Here is a 19,025-nt window from a genome sequence, read left to right as displayed (position 1 = left end):
TAATTGGAGCAAGGGTAAGCATGAGGGTCTGAGCTGCAGTAAATACAAAGGGAATTGAAGGGAAAAAATGCTAGGACCTAGTAGCCCTCCTCCCCACATGCACACAGCCATCTCTGAGGCTCAGATGAGGCTGCACCTGTCACTTTTCCCCTCTCACCTCCATCCCTACTCCCAACTTTCAAGCTGCCTTTTGGGGGCCTTTTTGTTTCCTTTCCAAGCTGTCCTTGAAGTTTAATCAAGTCTGATTTCACAAGTTGATGGAGGGGGCCTGGCCCCATGCTGGGTCCCCAGCCCTACAACCCCATGAAGAAAAACTTGTCAACTGACCTCAGGTAGGAAAAGCAATGAATTGGCCTTGAGCTGGTCTCTGACCCTCTGCCCATGGCTTCACAGCATGGGCAGAGTTCAGTTAAGAAATCAGCACAGTTCCAAGAAAAAGGAAAACACCCTCCAGTTTATTTTTCTCCTGATTCATCTCATGCCAACACACAGACTTCAATGGACAGCAGGCAAAATGGGGGTCATCCCCAGAGGAAGCCGATTCTCTACACGCCCCCTTCCCTTACTGTAAGACTCATCAAAAAGGCACCCCAACCTTACATGGATCTGCTGTTGGTATTCCTGGGGGTGAAGCCAGAAGTCAGGCTTTCCACAGAGAGACGGGACTACATGTCCACCTGGGAAGGCTGGGGAGTCAAAGGGCCTGAGGAGTGACTACTTCCCTCCGCAAGGGCATGCTCTGCCCTGTTCTGCTTCCTGGAGGCTTCAGCAAGCCTTCCTTCTTCTAGAGCTCCTAGAACCCTCCCATGGTCAACACAACAGCAGCCCAGACAATGAGATGCCAGAGGCCTGGGCTTATAGGCCAGTCAGGTGAGCCAGGGTGAGCTGGGCAGTTAGAGGACCCAATTTTCAGTCCAGAAAGCTCTATCTAATTGATGTCTGTGGAAACTTGCCAGACAAATTGAATCCCAATCAGCTCTGGCTGCCTCCATTTGGATAGGTTAGGGGTAGGGAAGGGGGATGAGCTGTGGCGCTGTAGGATATGGACCCTGGTACCCTCACACACCCTTCTGGCCTCTTTTCATCAGCCTCCTACTTCTCTTCTTCATCCTCCTCTTCTTCATCTTCCTCTTCTTCTTCGTTGTCTGAGTCCTCATATAGGTTGATGGTTGCCTGGACAGGAAAGTTCTGCAGTAAAATCTCCCCAGCACTGTACAGATAGTCGAAGGAGTGGGATTTAGGCCAGAAGAGCCTGTGGACAGAGAAGAAACATGGCCCCTAACTTAGACAGGTCTCATATGTGCAGAGGGGCCAGTAGGGCCAAGAAAGAAGCTGGCCCCTAAACCCCTTCTCTTGGCTGCAACAATGAGGTCAGAGGGAAAGGAAGAAAGAAAGTTTTGTAACAGAACCTTCTGCAATTGTTACAAAATGGCCCCACGCAGGAAGGTAACCCCTTATGGACCTATAGTGGTGGGGGCGGGGGCCCAGCCCCAGCATCTATCAACTATGGCTCTGACCCCATCTGCTACCTACCCCAGAAGGCTTCTAGCCAAGAATTCTCCAGCCCTGTGGCCCCCATCTCCTTCCACTGAGGATTATTTCACTGACCCATCCATGGGGGATCATTCTTGGGCATCAGTAACAATGCCTCCATGGAAGACAGCCTTGGCCAAGTCCCTTAACCTCTCTGGGCTCCAACTTTCTCTTCTATGAAACAGCGATCATAGATAGCAATCCCTCCCTTCTCCTGCTTTACAAGACCTTTGTGAAGATTCAAAGAACTAATGGATCTATGTCAAGTTTGGAGCTTGATGCCAGAAGCTTACCTGACAGGGTGATGGAACTTGGATTCAGCCTTGGTGACCTCAGCAGCTGTTGCTCCACCAGCAGCCTGTCCAAAGCAAAAGCTAGCATGTGGTTCAAAGTACATGGCTAGATAACTTCCTCGTCTGTACCAGAGGTCAGAAAGCTGCAGGTAAAATGATCTTGAAGAGACCTTAGACATCTCTGGGACCCAGCAACCCCCAGTACCTGCCCCTCAACAAGGGGTCTCTCTTGTTTCTGGTTAAAAAACAAGCAGACAGAGTCCTGTGGGTTGTTTGCTTCCCTCTTCTGTTCCAGCACCTGTTTGGAGGCTCTCCAGGGGACAGAGTTCTACTGGAGCAGCAAAGATTCAAGGAGATGGGGTGGGTGGGAAAGCACTGGGGCAAGGTGCCAGGAGACCAGGCCTCAAGCACCAGCACTGCCCCACACTGGATGTGGGGCTTGCCCAGATCTCTTGTCCACTCTGAGCCTTGGTCTCCTCATCTTTCCAATTGCCACAGAAAACTTGGATCTGCTCTCTGTTGGAATCAAATGTTGGCAAAACTGTGAGGATGCTATCTCAGATCTGCACCCTTGGACTGAGGTCAGGGGTTCTCTGGGAAGTGACCTGGTCAGTGTTAATGCATGTGGCTGCATGTCATGCGTCACAAGGGCTCGAACTCACCAAATCCACCAGCTTCCTCATCTGCCTTGGGGAATCATTTGTGGAAGACAGCCAGGGCCTCCAGAGACAAGTTCCTCTGGGACAAAGAGAAGAGATTAATCGGTAGAGGAAGAGACTGAAAGGTGGACTCCCTGAGATAACAACAGGCCTCCCAAAAGCTTGGCTCAGGTGCCATCTGCTCCAGGAAGCCTTTCCTAAGTCTCCTGAGCCCCTTCCAGGACAGATACCCCTTCTCTCAGCTTCAGCAATGTTGTTATTGCTTTTATCATCCTGTTTTGTAATTGTCTATTTACTTGTCTTTGGGCTTCTTAAGCTCAAAGATATGTTCAATCGTATCTGAATCCTCAACACCTAGCACAATGTCTGGTACACAGCAGCTGTTTCAGTAAATGTTTGTTGAAGGCTAAATGTTTGGAGTAATGAATAGGGGTTAGATGGAAAATATCTTGCCTCCTACTTCCTGCTCCAAGAAGTAGAACTCAGAGCTCTACCATCTTCCTGGGCTGAGGAAGAGGGCCAGAAATGTCCCTGGGCCCACTGCTTCCCCACTGTACTTGCAGAGGTAGGAAAAAAGCCAATGGAAATCTTATGTCATGGTCAGGAAAAAGACAATGTCCCAGTCAAGGACCTCTTTAGACTTTGGTCCTCTTTCCCCATACTCCGCACCGCCACAGTCTAGATTGTGTTAAGCCCAGGTTTCATAGCAGTTCCCCATCCCCCTCAGGGGACTAAGCCACCTGGCCTATGAAGACCTGGCTGCTTCACCTTCAGCTTTGGCAACAGCCACTGTCCCCAAGTCCCCTCTTGCCACCCAGCGGGATTAGTGAGGTGAAAAGCCAGATGAGATATTCCAGCTAGAGATGAGGAGGGAGGGCTATGAGGCCATTGCTTTTCCCCTTCACAGAGAACAGGGTGCCCTGGACATCTCATTTTCCTTCCTCTCTCAGGAAGCCCTCAAGCCTAAGTTCAGGTTGCCAAAGGCCACGCTCAACTTACCTTTCACTCCCATCTACTTCTTTTCCAGAGGAGAGAAGAGGAGATGGGCTTAGCAGGCCAGGGAGTGCCAGTGGGGCTTGTGCTAGGTCTGGAGCTAGGGCCAGGGCCAGGGCTGGAACAGGGGTGGCAGCAGCAACACAGGCAGCAGAGTCCATTCTTAGGGGACCAGAGCCAGGCGGACTGTGGGGTCCCCTACTTCCCAGAACCTTCTGCACTCTTTTGGCCTTTCCTGGGACACCCTTTTATAAGCCCTGCCTGGTCTTATAAATTATTCAGGGAGGACAGGGGTGGGATGATTCGGGAGGGGGACAAAGATTTAGGGAAGGGGCTCAAGGAGGGAGAGCTGGGTTCCTGGGTGTGAAATCTCTCCCAGTTGAATAAACATGGTGTCAGTGGGAGGTGAGGGATTTGCTTTGCCTCCAAGTCAGAAAGGAAAACACAGAAGGGGCAAATCGCACACCATTTGTGTGAATTCCCCAGGCAGTAGCAAGGCCTGAGAGGGGAAGGAGAGGAGCTCATTAGCACTCTGAAACCATAGAGCTGTCAGGGACAGAGGGCTGAATAGACAGGCCTTTAACAAAGCCAATTCCTGGCAAGAAGAGACAACTGACTTCTTTAAGGAGAGTGAGGGACTCACTTGTTATTTCAGCTCAACCTCAAATAGATTTGCCAGGTGGACCTGAATATAGGGTGACTGCCATTAAGCATATCATCTGGGTTAGGGAAAAAAGGGGGCATTCTGGGCAGAGCAGGCCCAGTTGCCTGTACAGTAAACCTTAAGTCTTCTTTCAATGCCCCTCAGCCCCTTACTGATCAGTTCATTTGCCAAAGTGCCCCCTCCAGCCTCAGCAGTAAGTGGCCCAGTGAAGGAGAGCAGGCGGGATTTCACAGGGCCTCTGGGTGAGATTCCAAACCTCAGAGCTCAGCTTCCAGTTCAGGAGCCAGGGTGCTGGGGAGAGGCAAAGTTCTGCCCGACTACAGAGCCGCTGAAGGACCAGCCCCAGCCCTAGGCCTCAGTTCCCTCACATGAAAGATGAGGGTGCTGACCCAGTGGTCCCATAGGACCATGCCAGCCTGAACACTCTCTGACGGGGGCTACATAAATGGGTACTGAACCTAGGCAAGCCCAGAGGCTTGAGCACAGTCCTCGGCCTTAGCCAGCCTTCTGGGCCTTTGCCAGAAAGCTTCTAGTTACAACTACTGGCAGGGACCTTATGCTTCAGAGGTCTCAAAAATATTCCTCCTGACCTCAGTGTCTAGCCCCAGCACAGATTTAGCTTCTTGGGTGTTCATCACAGTCCGGTTTGTAATGGTCGAAAATTAGAAACAACCTCAATGTCCAATAATAGGAAACCAGTTACATTAATTAGGGCAAATACTTGCAACTGAATACCAAGCAGGTGCTCATGATCATGTTCTGGGAAGTGTAATTTTTCAACACAGACAATGGAAAAAAATCAGATGGTAAGATAGCATGACTAATTTAAGGGCTCCTCATTTCTCTGTTCACCTATCCCTCATCTTCACCTCACTTCCAATTCTAGTCTCACTATGTTCTTTTCAGCAAAGGAAAATTGAAAACAACCTAAATGTCTCACTTTTAAAAGCTGGTTAGATAAATCATTGGGCAGTTACACAATTTCATATTAAAACTGGCATGGTAGAAGAATGAGGGAAAAGTTAACATATTGAAAGAGTGAAAACAAAATAAGTGTCTAAAATATTACTTAAAGGATGATCCCATTTTGGTAAGAAAAAAGATGTAGAATGGACAGCGTGCAGAGAAAAAATAAGACTGGTGAGAAGAAAGAATGCTAGGGTTGTCATTTCTGGGAGTAACAGTGGAGTGGATTTTTACTTTATGTTTTTCTGAATTTTCTAAAAAGTTCCACAATGAACTGATATTATTTGAGTAGTGAAAAGGAAAGGCACTAAAAATAAACATAAACCAAGAAAGAAATGTTTATCCCTGGAGGAGAGAAAGCTGGGTGAAATGACAGATATTTTCAAATATCTGAAGATTAGACTGCAATGAGATTACACTTGTTCTGGGTGACTTCAAAGGGCAGGGCTGAGGCCCATGGCTAGAAGCTACAGGGAGACACATTTTGGCTCAATCAAAGGAAAACTTTCTAATGGCTCAGTCACCACCTAACCCAAGGACCTGGCACAGTCCCAGCCCTCAATAAACAGAGGTTTATTATATGAGATGAAATGAGTTCAGTGGAATGTGCTGCCTTGGACTGGAGAGAGCTCTCTGTCCCTGAATTTTCTAAGTGCAAGCTAGATCCCAGGTCCTGAAGAGGGAAATCTTGTGGGGAAAGAGAGGGTTGCTGGGGAGCCGGAGCATCTATCAATCTCTGAGAGTTCTTGCTAAATTTACCTTCATGAGCTGAGCATTTGCTTGTACTGACTGCATCATTGGCTGAAAGGAGGATTGTGGCTCAGAGAAGGAGTCAGGCTGAAAAGACTGGGCTGGAAGGAGATGGCGTGCAAAGGAGAAAGAAGCACAATACCTGTTGTCACACTCTAGGATCTTTTCCACTTGTAAGTGGCCTCCGAGAATCAGCAGAAGGAAGGAGGGAGAGGGCTAAGAGGCAGATATTCCTCCTGAGCTCGGGGCTTATGCCTGACCAGACTCAACCATGCCACCCATCATGCCACCTCCCATCTTCAACTTGTGTTCCTTCAGTCACTCCCTTCACATTAGGAGCTGTCCAGTCCCTTCACTCCTCTGACTAGCAGGCCTCAGGGTTCCACTTACACTCAGCTCCCAGCATGCTCTCCTGGAGCCCAGGGAGCCTTCAGTCCTGTTTCCATGGGTCTTTGTCCTCCCTACACAATGGCTGTGTCTTGCTACCTCCTAGGAATTGCCTCAGCCTCATTTAGCTTGTGGGACATGAAGCCGCTGGCTCCTCTTGTTGGCTTTTCCCTGGCCTGTAAGATTTAAGGCCTGCAAGTGTTGCTGGGTAAAAGTTGGCTGTTCTCCTTTTCACTTAACACAAAACAGGAGTAAACTGGTCAGCAAGGCAGCAGAAAAGGTCTGCATCAACCAAGATGGAGATCTGCCTATCAGAGCAATTAAGATCTTACCTCTGTTCCCCGTAACAGCCCTATAGTGCTTCTGGGTTTTGCCAGTGATTGCTTTTCCAGACCTTTCTGAGAGTACTGGGGTTAGCATTGCCTAACGAAGGGACAGACAGGAAAGGAAAGTGCCGTGGACTCTGCCTCAAGCTTAGCGAGGGAGACAAGACCAGAGGGAAGACAGACTTGACCAATCTCAGCTCACCTCAGTCATCCTTGAGCATGTTCCCTTGTCAAGGCCCCAGCTCCAGCCTCCACATTTCGCTTTGGCCACATTCCAAGCTTCCTTCACCCTCCTTACCATGTTCCTGCCCCTCCCCTCTCTGCGTGGAATAACCTCTCCTTCTACTTCCCTGAGAAAACAGAGGCCTTCAAGCGTGAATTACCTCAGTGCCCTGCCCCACTCCCCCCTCAAACTTGGCCTGCCTTTCCAACTTCCTTCCCCTCCAGCCCTCTCTTCTCAGGGGACAAGGTGCCCCTCTGGTTAAAGGCTAATCCCTTCGCCTGGGCCTTGGCCTCATCCACCTCCTTCCTGGGCCCTTCCTCCAGCCATTTGTTATGCTTCTTGTCTTTGGGAAAGTTCAGCTTCTCTATACCAGCTCTTTCTCTCCTAATTATAAAATGCTTGTCTCTGTTATCCCAAAAAACAAGAACTCCCTCTCCACTGTGTGTTCTCTTGCTCCTTTAACTTGCTCTTTCTCTCTTGATCTCTTTCTCTCCCTCCCTCCCTCCTTTCCTCTCTCTATTTTCTTTCCCTCAGTCTCAAATTTATTGAAAGTACTCTACATGCTAGACTTCCGCTTTTCCTGGCTTCCCACTCACACCTCAACCAAAAGGAGTTTGGCTCCAGCCACATTATCTCAGTGAAAGGGCTCTGTCACCAATGACCTCCTAATTGCCAAATTTGATTACTTCTTTGAACTCTGGGTGGCAAAAGACACTGTTGGCCAAGTCCTCATTTCTGAAACTGTCCCCTCTTTTGGCCTGCATGATCACGCTTTCTTGGTTTTCCTCCTGCCTCTGGAACCATTCCTCATGGTCTCTTTTGCTGGCCTCTCTTCCTTTGCCCATTCCTCGAATCAGTGGTTCTCCAATTACAGTCCACAAAACAGGCTGATATTATACAGCGATGTTTTCATGGCAAAATGAAAAAAACTTTACTAGGAAAGTTTTTCAATAAATAAATCTTTTCAATTATAAAGGATTAGGCCGGGCACTGTGACTCACACCTGTAATCCCAGCACTTTGGGAGGCTGAGGCGGTCAGATCTCTTGAGGTCAGGAGTTCAAGACCAGCCTGGCCAACATGGCAAAACCCCGTCTCTACTAAAAGTACAAACGTTAGCCAGGCATGGTGGCACACACCTGTAATCCCAGCTACTCAGGAGGCTAAGGCAGGAGAATTGTTTGAACCCAGGAGGTGGAGGTTGCAGTGAGCCGAGATTGTGCCACTGTACTCCAGCCTGGTCAACAAAGCGAGACTCCCTCTCAAAAAAAAAAAAAAAAAAAATTTATAAAGGACTCTCCTTCGTTCTGAGATTATGCTCTTCCTAGTTTTTGGTAGTAAAATGTTCTTTGAAATGATGGCAATGATGGAAGTTACTTTATTTCTTTAATGTTTCTACTTTGGCAAAACAAAATGTTAGTTTATCTATGTCAGTCTCATAAATGTTTATTGAATGAATGAAAGAATGAGAGTTATGTTTCCCACTGACATTTTCCCAATGGGTATCTCAAACTTATTCCAAAACTGAACTGTTTTCTCTCGGGACAAATCTCCTCTGTACCTACCTTGGAAACCAGCATCATATTGACCCAGTTACTCAAGCTCAAAACTTTGGCTGCTGATTTCAGTCTTCACCATTTCTGACTTTTGTCTCCTCCATATTCTGCACTCCTCCACTCTCCCAATTGTTTCTTAAATTATGGCCTCATCTGTCCTCTCTCACCTGGATGCTCAACCAGAGCTTCCTCATAGTTTTCCCTGTCTGTGAGTTAGCCTTTCCAATCCATTCTCCTCACAGCTGCCCCAGAGGTCTTTCTAAAATACATAGCCAAGTATGGTCTTCTTCTCCTTAAAAACTTCCAGTGCCTATAGAAAATGTCCAAACTCCTTCATGTGGCAGTTAAAGCCCTTTGACATCTGAGCTCAGCCTGCTCTCTGGTCTTCTGCCTCAGAAGGCCTTCCACATGCCGTCCACTGCAGCCTCCCTCGACTCTATCTCCATCCCGCAAACATGCCATTCACTTGTAAACTTTTCAGGGTTTAGGGCCTCTGGAGGGAAGGCTCAGGATCATTCTTGGGACAGTGTATTTTTTTTTTCTTTCTTTCTTTCTTTTTTTTTTTTTTAGACAGGGTCTCACCCTGTCACCCAGGCTGGAATGCAGTGGCACAATCACAGCTCACTGCAGCCTTGACTTCCTGGGCTCAAACGATCCTTCCACCTCAGCTTCCCAAGTAGCTGGGACCACAGGTATGTCCCAACACCCACGGCTATTTTTTTTCACATTCTATAGCAATGTTTATATACAAATGCATTGTATATCAAATGAATACACTGATACCAAATGCATGGACTGGGCCATGCTATAAAATATATTTCTTACTGTGGGTCACAGTCAAAAAGTTTGATAGCACTAAGGAGAATAGCACAGATGTTATTCTGTGATTAATTTAGTTAGTGCTGCTCACGTCATTGTCCTTTGCTCTCAAAATGGTTCTGGTCTCATTGCCGGGTGTAACAGAGGTCAGGAGACTGGATACTGCCCAAAGATTTCATGGAGGAGGGGGAGATTGAGCTGGACTGGGTTTAAGGAGGCAGAGAGCAGGTGGAAATGCAATTCTGGCAGAGAAAAGTGACACAGAGGTGGATAATAAGTAGAGAACATTTGTTAAACATTTATATGCCAGGCATTGTTCTAAGCACTCTGCGTGAATTAATTCAAGTCTCACAAACAACCCAGTGAGGAAGATACTATTAAAAGCTGCATTTTAAAGATGAGACTGGGGAACTTACCCAGGGTCACAGAACTAAAAGTGACAAGATTGGGATTTGAAACTCGGGGAGTCTCTGTGCTCCTAACCACTGCCCAGTCCTACCCTGCCACTGGGGAACAGTGGGGAGAGTGGGCTGTCTTGGGAAGCGAGAGCCTAGGCCAGCGGGCAATAGAGGGAGGAGAACGTTGAATGCCAGGTTGAAAGTTCCAGCAACAGGTTCTGAACTCCTCTCCAGAAAGGAGCTCTTCCTCTTTCCCTCTGGCCTCTGCCTTGCAAGCTGGGGCTCCTGAGGTTGAAGGCAGGAGGCCTAAACATCCAGTGAGGGTGCCTGGTGGAGGCCCGAAGTAACACAGGGCCTGCTCTGAAAGAGGAGCAAAGGAGAAGTTTCTCTCCCCAACCTGGGCCCGCCTCCAAATCATAAATAGCAAATGGTGCCTGGGGCCTCTGCACTCCAGTCCAAATGTCCCAAATGTGCCAACTCTTATATGCAGTCCCTTGGGTTCCTGGGACGGGGGGTCGCCTCTGGAGAACAGTTTGTTCCTGGGTCAGCTCTCTTCCTACACCCTCCGCCGCTTGGTCCACCATTTGAGCCAGGGCTGTGGCCCATGTGGTGCAGATTCTCTTGGCAGAACCTCTCGCAGCTCCCCATTTGCTCCTCATTTGGACTGCAGAAGCCTAGAAAAACAAAGCTCTGAGGAAGAAGGTGGGCAGGAGGGAGGTGTTTGGAAACGTCACTCCCAGCTGGGCTCCATCCCTTCTCCGTCCTGTCCTTCCATCCAGCTCCTCCCCTGGCTCCTTGGGCCAGCCTCTTCATCCTTTCTTCTCTGAGACAGCCCCTTTTCCCAGCCTGGCCTGAGACCTTGGGAAGATGAAGCGATGCTGAATTCTCAGTAGCGCGGTCTTTCCTCTTGTCCTTTTAGTCTTGGTGTCCTGATGATCCTGGCTAAGTAAGCAAAAGATACTAGTAACTAGTGGCAGCTATTTTCCTGGGATGTGGATCCTGAGAAACTAACAAAAACAATGACAAGAAAAAATAGCTCACATCTATTGACTGCTTACTGTGTGCCAGGCACCATGCTAAGTGCTTTATTGTTTTATTATTGACTCCTCACAAAAATCTTATGAGGTAGCTACTATTATTACTGCCATTTAAAGGTGAGCAGAGGCCGGGCGCAGTGGCTCATGCCTGTAATCCCAGCACTTTGGGTGATCTGCCCGAGATGGACGGATCACCTGAGGTCAGGAGTTCAAGACCCTCCTGGCCAACATGGCAAAACCCTGTCTCTACTAAAAATACAAAAATTAGTTGGGCATGGTGGCTTGGGGCACCTGTAATCCCGGCTACTCGGGAGGCTGAAACAGGAGAATCACTTGAACCCCGGGAGGTGGAGGTTGAAGTAAAATGAGATCGCACCACTACACTCCAGCCTGGGCGGATAGAGCGAAACTCCATCTAAAAACAAAACAAAAAAAGCCATAAAAATAAAGGTGAGCACAAAACTGAGGCATGGAGAGATTAAGTAATTTACCCAGGCTCAAGGAGCTATTGAGAGGTTTGTCTGCTACTCTAACTCAGGGCCTTCTTGTCTAATGCCTGTACTTTTGCAGTCAAACTTAAAGTGGAAAAAGCTTGGGCCCTACAGCTAGACTTGGGTGTGGGGAAAAAAAAATGGTTCCTACTTCACAGAGTTGCAGTGAAGACCAAAAGAAATAGTGCATGAATTTTGCTTAAAACCTGACATGTAGTTAGCACTCAGTAAATGGTGACTATTATGATTATTCCTTTTGCCCCTCCATCATTGCATACATTGTGGCTATATAGAGCACAGGGTTTAGAAGCAGGCCTAGGTTGGAAGCCTTCCTCGATCCTTTACCATGCAGGTAATGTTGGGTAAGTGAACCAATTTCTGAGCCTCAATTTCCTAGGGATGAAAACAATAGTACCCATCTCCCAGGACTAGAGTGAGGATGAAATAAAATACTGTATGGAAGCTAGTGTTCCTTTTCTGTCCCACATACTTTCAGGTGTTTTGCATACTGGGCCAGATTTGGCTTCCCAGAACATAGCTTCCATCCTGCTCAGACACCCGCAATGGCAGCTCATGAGTGATGGGAATAAAAGGCATTTACACATTTTCCCTATTCTTTCAAGCCTCACCTCTGACTCCACCCTGTTCTCCCCCTTACTTCCAGCAGGCTTGTTACTACAGTATCCCTGCACATGACCATCTCCACACCCCTAACCTCTTCCAAGTCTAGAACACCTCTCTTCCCCATGACACAAATTCTGCCCTCCCTTCCAGGTCCTCCTTGAATTCACACTGACTGCAGGAAGCCTCCAAGCCACGCTAACATCTGCCTCCTTCTGCAGGCCTCTCATTTGAGCTTTCCCCCATGTAGGGGTGTCAGCCCTCTTTTCAGTCACTGTTTTGGATAGGAAGCAAGCCTTTGTATTGAGGTGCTGTGGCTTAGTCTCGTCTCCTCCCTCCCATCAGCACCTGGCTCAGGACTGGGGACATGGCAGGCATTCATTTCATGCAAATGGAATGGTGTTGACACAGGTAATTGGTCTGAGAAGACTAATAGATTTAGTCTAGCAAGTAGCCTTGGGGCTCCACGGTAGGGTGGCAGACAGCTATGACAGGTGCATGGGCCAGGGTGGGATTCTCTGTTCACATTGGGGCCTTGTAAGACAGAGCACTCAAGATCCCAGGATACGAGTAGTTATAGAGGGTCGCTGTTGACTTGGCTGGGACAGATCATGAACAAGGCAGGTCAGGAGTAGGAAAGGGCACAACAACAGCAGAGGTCCTTTGGGAAGGAACCTAGGAATCCTCTCCTCCTCTTCATGCCCAGCTGTCTCCTCTACTGACAGGACATTTCTAAGCATTATTAAAATTTCATCTCCACTCTTTCCCAGGCCTCTTCCCTCCCCTTCCAGCCTCAGCCTAGACCAGCAGCCCTAAAAATGTGGTCCAAAGATCCAGGGAGCCCCTAAGATTCAGGAGGTTCAGTCAAAACTGCTTTCATGGGGCCAGGCATGGTGCCTCACACCTGTAATCCCAGCACTTTGGGAGTCCAAGGCAGTAGGATCTTTTGAAGCCAGGAGTTCCAAACCAGCCTGGGCAACATATGAGACCCTGTCTCTACAAAAAAAGTAATAAAAACTAGCTGGGCATGGTGGTGCACAACTGTCATCCCAGCTACCCAGGAGGCTGAGGTGGGAGGATCACTTGAGCCTAGAACTTCAAGGCTGTAGTGAACTACGATTGCACCACTGCTCTCCAGCCTGGGCGATAGAGTGAGACCCTGTCTCTAAAAACAAACAAACAAACAAACAAAAAAGATCTCGTTTCATATAGTACTAAGACGTTATTTGCCTTTTTTTGCTGTGTTGACATTTGCACTGAGGATGAAAAAGCTATGGTGGGTGAAAGTGCTGGCGACTTAGCATGGATCAAGGTAGTGACACTACATTGTATTCATGTTCTTCTTTGTCACCAATGTATTCCTGGTAGAAGAAATGTCAGGTTCATTTAAGAATGTCTCAATGAAACAGCAAAAGTTATTAATTTTTATTCAATATCAAACTTTTGAGTATGTCTTTGTAATCATCTGTGTGACAAAATAGGAAGTACATATGGATATATAAAGCACTTTTGCATACTGAAGTGCAATTGTCATGAGGAAAAGCACTTGCACAATTGACTTGCAAGCTAAACTAGCAAATTTTTTATGGAACTCTTTTTTTTTTTTTTTTTTCAGACGGGGTCTGGCTCTGTCATGCAGGCTAAAGTGCAGTGGTGCCATCATGGCTCACTGCAGCCTCGATCTCCCAGCCTCAAGCAATCTTCCCACTTCAGCCTCCCAAGTAGCTGGGACTATAGGCTTGTGCCACCATGCCAAGCTAATTGTTTTATTTTTTTAGTAGAGACATAGTGTCGCTATGTTGCCCAGGCTGGTCTCAAGCTCCTGGGCTCAAGCATTCCACCTGCCTCAGCTTCCCAAAGTGCTGGGGAGCACTTTATTTTTTTACTTGAATGATTGACAGATAAATTGTGGTTATTCGAACTTGGGTGCTTGGCAAGTATTTTGTTAAAAATGGACAAAATGATCCTGTCACCTCAAGGAAAACAAACTGTTACTATTTGTTGTCAATGATAAAAGTTAAGCTTTCAAGGAAAAAGCAAAATTTTGGAAAACCTGTATCAGCCACTGTGAACTTGAGAGCTTCTCAATATCCTAAAGAGCTTTCTAATAAGATTAGTAGGGATATTAATGAATGTGATTTTTTAATATTGTACAATCAAAAAGCGAGTCAACAATGGGAAGATCTGCATAACTGGGTAGACAGATATTTTCCAGATGACTAATGCATGATGTTACAAAATCATGCATGGATAACAGATCCATTCAAAGTGCAACTGATTTTTTTTTTTTTTTTTTGAGACAGAATCTCACTCTGTCGCCCAGGCTGGAGCACAATGGCACAATCTTGGCTCACTGCAACCTCCGCCTCCCAGGTTCAAGCAATTTCCGTGCCTCAACTTCCCAAGTAGCTGAGACTATAGGCGTACACCACCATGCCTGGCTAATTTTTGTATTTTTTGTACAGACAGGGTTTTGCCATATTGGCCAGGCTGGTTTTGAACTCCTTACCTCAAACAATCCACCCACCTCAGCCTCCCAAAGTGCTGGGATTACAGGTGTGAGCCATGGCACCTGGCGGACCAGTAGATTTTAATGTAACAGAGTACAAAAGGTTCACTGATACAGTTTAGTTTCAGATTCAGCATTGCAAAGAAACATTAAGAAAAAACCACTTGTGAAGTTTAGGTGTAGTTATCAAGAATCCCCACACCATTTATTAGTTCTCTATTGCTGCCATAACAAATTACCACAAACTTAACAACTTAGTATGATACCCATTTATCATCTCGCAGTTATATAGGTTAGAAATCCAGGTGTGTTCACCTGAGTTCCCTGCTTAGGATCTCACAAGGCTGAGGTGAAGTGGTCAGCTGAGCTGGGCTCTTATCTGGAGGCTCTGGGGAAAAGGCCCCTTACAAGCTTACTCAGGTTGTTAGCAGAATCCAGGTCCTTCAGGATGTGGGTCTGAGGCCCCCTTGACTTGTTAGCTATCATCCAGAGGCTGCCCGTGGCTCCTAGAGGCTACCTACACTCCTTCTTACGCAGCTCTCTTCATTTGGAAACCATCAACAGCATAGTCAAGTTTGCATCTCTCTGACTTCCGACTTCCTTTTCTGCCACTAGAAAACCTTTTTTTTTTTTTTTTTTTTTTTTTTTTTTTTTTGAGACAGGGTCTCGCTCTGTGGCCCAGGTTGGAGTGCAGCAGTGCAATCTCGGCCCACTGCAACCTCCATCTCCTGGGCTCAAGTGCTTCTCCTGCCTCAGGCTCCCGAGTAGCTGGGATTACAGGTATGCACCACCATGCCTAGCTAATTTTTGCATTTTTGATAGAGGTGGGTTTTGCCATGTTGCCCAGGGGAGTCTCGAACTCCTAAGCTCAGGTGATTTGCCTACCTCAGCCTCCCAAAGTGCTAGGATTACAGGCGTGAGCCACTGCACCCGGCCACGAACCCTCTTTCAAAGGACTCCCGTGATTAGGTGAGTACAACCTTGATAATTTCCCTTTGCCATATAACTAACACAAACATGGGAGTGATATCTCATCAGAAACACTCCCAAAAGAGAGGGAATGTATAAGCAGGTGAGGGTCATTTGGGGGTCATTCTTAGAATTCTGCCTATAAAGGCTATTAAATACCCGCCTTCTCTACCTCCCTATCTTTGTGGGGCTGGATTTTCTTCACACACTTCAACCAAAAACCACATATTGCAACAGCTGGAATGCAAGAGCAGATATGAGAATCCAGCTGCCTTGTGCTCAGCCAGACAGTAGATTTGCAAAAATTGAATATAATGCCACTTTCTTGCCATTTTTTTGTTTTGAAAACTATAATTGTCATAAATATATATTATTTATGTTATAATGTAATAGGTTCATAATTTTTATTTTAAAGTAATATATAAATAGTTAAAATGTAAGTTTTAATTTCAAATATATTCAATGTCAATAGCTATAACTCTTTGGAGGTTAGGCAAATAAAAGCCCTTTGGAGTCCTCAATAATTTGTTAACTAATATCTTTTATTTGTTTATTTTTAAATTTGCATAGATATTAAGGTTCTGAATGACAAAATGTGGAGGGATGTATAAAATTCACTCTTTTGGGTGTGCAGCTCCATGAATTCTGACAAATGCATAGAGTTATGTAACAACAATTAAGAGTTTCAACACCCCAAATAATTTCCTTATGCTACACCATTGTAGTAAACCCCTTCTACCACCCCAGCCCCTGGCAACCACTAATCTATTATCCATCCCTACAGTAGTGTCATTTCAAGAATGTTATATAAATAGAACGTAACAGTAAGCAGCTTTTTGAGTCTGGCTTCTTCCATTCAGCATAACACATTTGAGTTTCACCCATGTAGCTGTGTGTATCAATAGTACATTCCTTTTGATTGTGGAGTAGTATTCTATTACACAGATGTACCAGTTTATTCATTCACTAGTTGAAAGACATTTAGATCATTTCCTAAATAAGAGTGTAAAGTGATCCTGAGACCAAAATGTTGAGACCCATTGACAGAATGTGCTCTTCCCAGAGGTCTCCTCAATTTGGGATTTTTGTGGATCAGTGCAATTACAAAATTTTTTTAAATGAGGGGGAATCAGCATATGGTTGTCAAACTTTTTAATTTTGTAATTAAGGGCATTGAAAAATACTACCACCTCTTATTTTACAAAAGAAACCTTAATACCAACTTTTCAAAGAATAAGTCCGGAATGACAAGTAGCCTTTTAAATTGAATAAGCTTTAAATAATTTACAAATCTTGCTACATTGGCCTTTGTTTCCTCCTATTGGTGATCCTCTACCACTCCCTTCCTTTCATCTTAAGTCTGTGCATTAGTGCTTAGGAAGCACTTGCTCAACATTTCTCCTCCTAGATCTGCTTATCCATCGCCTCTCAAACCTTTATTCTCTCTTTCCTCCCAGACATGTCTTCATGAGCCCTTCTCCTGCCTCCCTTCCCAGAACTTACCTTCTTCACCCACCTTTCCCTTACATAATCATTTTCTCTCTCCTTCCTCTTCTCCCAGACCCCTTTCTTCCCAGACCCATCTACTGTTTCCCTTCTTACCACAATCTCTTCTCAGTCTGATCCCATCAATTCAATGGTGCACCTACTATGTATTAGACTAGAATAGTGATGAAAATAACAATTGAAAGCCAAACCCAATTTGCACAACAAATCCCCATGACACATGTTTACCTACATAACAAACCTGCACATATACCCCTGAACCTAAAAAAGTTAAATTAAGAAAATTTTAAAAAAGAAAGCCAAACCCTTCAGGCATTCACAGTCCTATGCAGGAGCAACAACAAATGCAATCCGAGACAATTGCCGGGGGGATAACAAGATGCTTTGGGAGCACAGAGGAGAAACATCCAACCAACAGACCCCAGGAATCAGGGAAGCAATGCTTAAGCTGAGCCCTAAAGGATAAGGAGTTTTCCAAACAAAACCAGCTGAAGGTGGAGTAGGGTCAGGGTCCAGAAAGAGTTCCAGGCAGAAGGAACAGGACTTGTAAAGGCCTAGAGGGGAGGGAGAGCATTGTAGGCTTGAGAAACTGAAAGGAAGCCAGTTGGGAGAGTGGGGAGTGAGGAGAGTAGTATGAAACCAGTTTGGAGAGCTAGGTGGGGGCCAAATCATACTACTATGTGGAGAATGGACTGTAGAAAGTCAAAAGGAAAAGTAGGAAAATCAGAAGGGTATTGCAACATCCCAGTGAGAGATGATGCTAAGGGGAGTGGAAGTGGAAACCAGCAGATGGACGAAAGAGCTAAATTTTGGAAGTAGAATGGGAAAGACTTACAGGTCTGATACAATGAGGGTCAGAGAAAGAGAAAACAGTGGAATTAAGGCTAACTCCGAGATTTCTGGCTTAAACAACTGGCTTTCTCAAAGGGAGAAGACTGAGGGAGGACTGGTTTCAGTTCAAAGGGAAATCAAGGATACAATTTTGAGGCTGAGCATGGTGACTCACACCTGTAATCCCAGCGCTTTGGGGGGCTGAAGCAGGAGGATGGCTTGAGCCTAGGAGTTTGAGACTAACCTGTGCAATATGGTGAGACCCCATCTCTACAAAAAAAAATTGTAAAAATTAGCTGGGCGTGGTGGCACATGCTTGTAGTCTCAGTTACTTGGAAGGCTGAGGCAGGAGGATCGCTTCAGTCCAGGAGCTCAAGGTTACTGTGAGCTGTGATCATGCCACTGCATTCCAGCCCAGGCAACAGAGCAAGGCCCTGGATATGTTGCATTTGAGACAACTTTCAGCTATCCAAATGGAGATGCCAGTATATAAAGGTCTGAAGCCCAGAGAAGTCTGGGCTGAAAATGATGATTTGGAAGTCATCAGATGATAGAGGATAATTGAAACCACAGAGGATAAATGAGACTTCCCAGAGTGGGAATGCAGAGTGAGAAACGAGGACTTAGGTCAGGCTCCTGAGAAGCGCCCATATTTAAGGGTCTGGCAGAGGCAGAGGTACCAATGAAGAAGTACCCAGAAAGATAAGAGGAAAACCAGAGGAGTGTTGTTATCACAGAGGCCAAGAGGAGAAAGCATTTCAAGAAAGACAAGGTTATCAAGGGCATTGAATGTTGCAGAGAGGTCATGGAAATTAAGGACTAAAAAGTGGCCATTGGATTTGGTGACATGTGGTCATTGGTAACTGTGACAAGAACTTCTTTTGGTGGAATAGTGAGGGTGAAATATCTCTAAGCCTCTCTCTGCCCTAGACCCTAACTTCTTCTCCCAGAGTCCATCCCTGCACCCTTTTCCTTAGAATCTCTTATTTCTCCTTCTAGACTCCTCTTTTCATAGCATCATTTCCTCCCTCTCCTTCGGGACCTTGCTTTCTACAGAGCGCTCTTCGATTTTCTTCCTCAAAGACCCTTTTTCTCTCTTCTCCTTTTCTCTTCCCCAACCCACCGCTTCTCCATACCCTTATTTCCCTCCCTTTATTATCTCCCCACTCACTTTTCTCCTGAACTAAATGCTGCTTTTCTCAGACTGCTATTTGTTCCTGTTCTTTTAGCCCCCTCTCCATTCCCGCACCCATCTAAGCTCTTTGGATCTCAGCAGGGGTCTTGGCAGAAGGATTACTAAAGAACCTCCCAGGCTCAACACTAAGGAGTCATAATATTTGGCATGATTCCACCAGGATCTGACAATGCCGACCTGAAGGAAACACAGTGTTAGAACCCATTCCTTGAATGATTGCCAATCTGGAAACCACATCCTGCCAACACAGTCTCCTCATCCGCCCTGGCACCTGCCCCTAAGATTCTGCCTTTTCCTATC

General features: G+C 46.2%; 1 protein-coding gene across 1 annotated transcript; it reads right to left on the bottom strand.

Moving 5' to 3' along the window:
* Positions 1–426: 426 nt before the first annotated feature.
* On the bottom strand, positions 427–8,030 carry LOC105490438 (ripply transcriptional repressor 1). The gene is made up of 4 exons (XM_011756047.2): positions 3,485–8,030; positions 2,489–2,564; positions 1,827–1,891; positions 427–1,252 (listed from the first exon to the last, which is right to left on the bottom strand). Exons 1-4 carry the CDS (start codon positions 3,637–3,639, stop codon positions 1,093–1,095), a joined length of 456 nt encoding a protein of 151 aa, XP_011754349.1. The 5' UTR covers positions 3,640–8,030; the 3' UTR covers positions 427–1,092.
* Between the last annotated feature and the right edge of the window lie 10,995 nt (positions 8,031–19,025).

Source organism: Macaca nemestrina, chromosome X (assembly GCF_043159975.1).
Source record: "Macaca nemestrina isolate mMacNem1 chromosome X, mMacNem.hap1, whole genome shotgun sequence".
Lineage (NCBI taxonomy): Eukaryota > Metazoa > Chordata > Mammalia > Primates > Cercopithecidae > Macaca > Macaca nemestrina.
Note: the sequence above shows the minus strand (reverse complement) of the source record. Positions and strands in the feature narration are given on the sequence as shown.

Bases quoted from the DNA above. Each gene is read 5' to 3' on its own strand.
- LOC105490438 (XM_011756047.2), bottom strand. From the start codon at position 3,639: ATGGACTCTGCTGCCTGTGTTGCTGCTGCCACCCCTGTTCCAGCCCTG. The intron at 2,565-3,484 runs GTAAGTTGAGCG...TCTTTGTCCCAG, and splicing joins GAAGTAGATGGGAGTGAAAG to AGGAACTTGTCTCTGGAGGC. The intron at 1,253-1,826 runs GTAAGCTTCTGG...CTCTGTCCACAG, and splicing joins AAGTTCCATCACCCTGTCAG to GCTCTTCTGGCCTAAATCCC.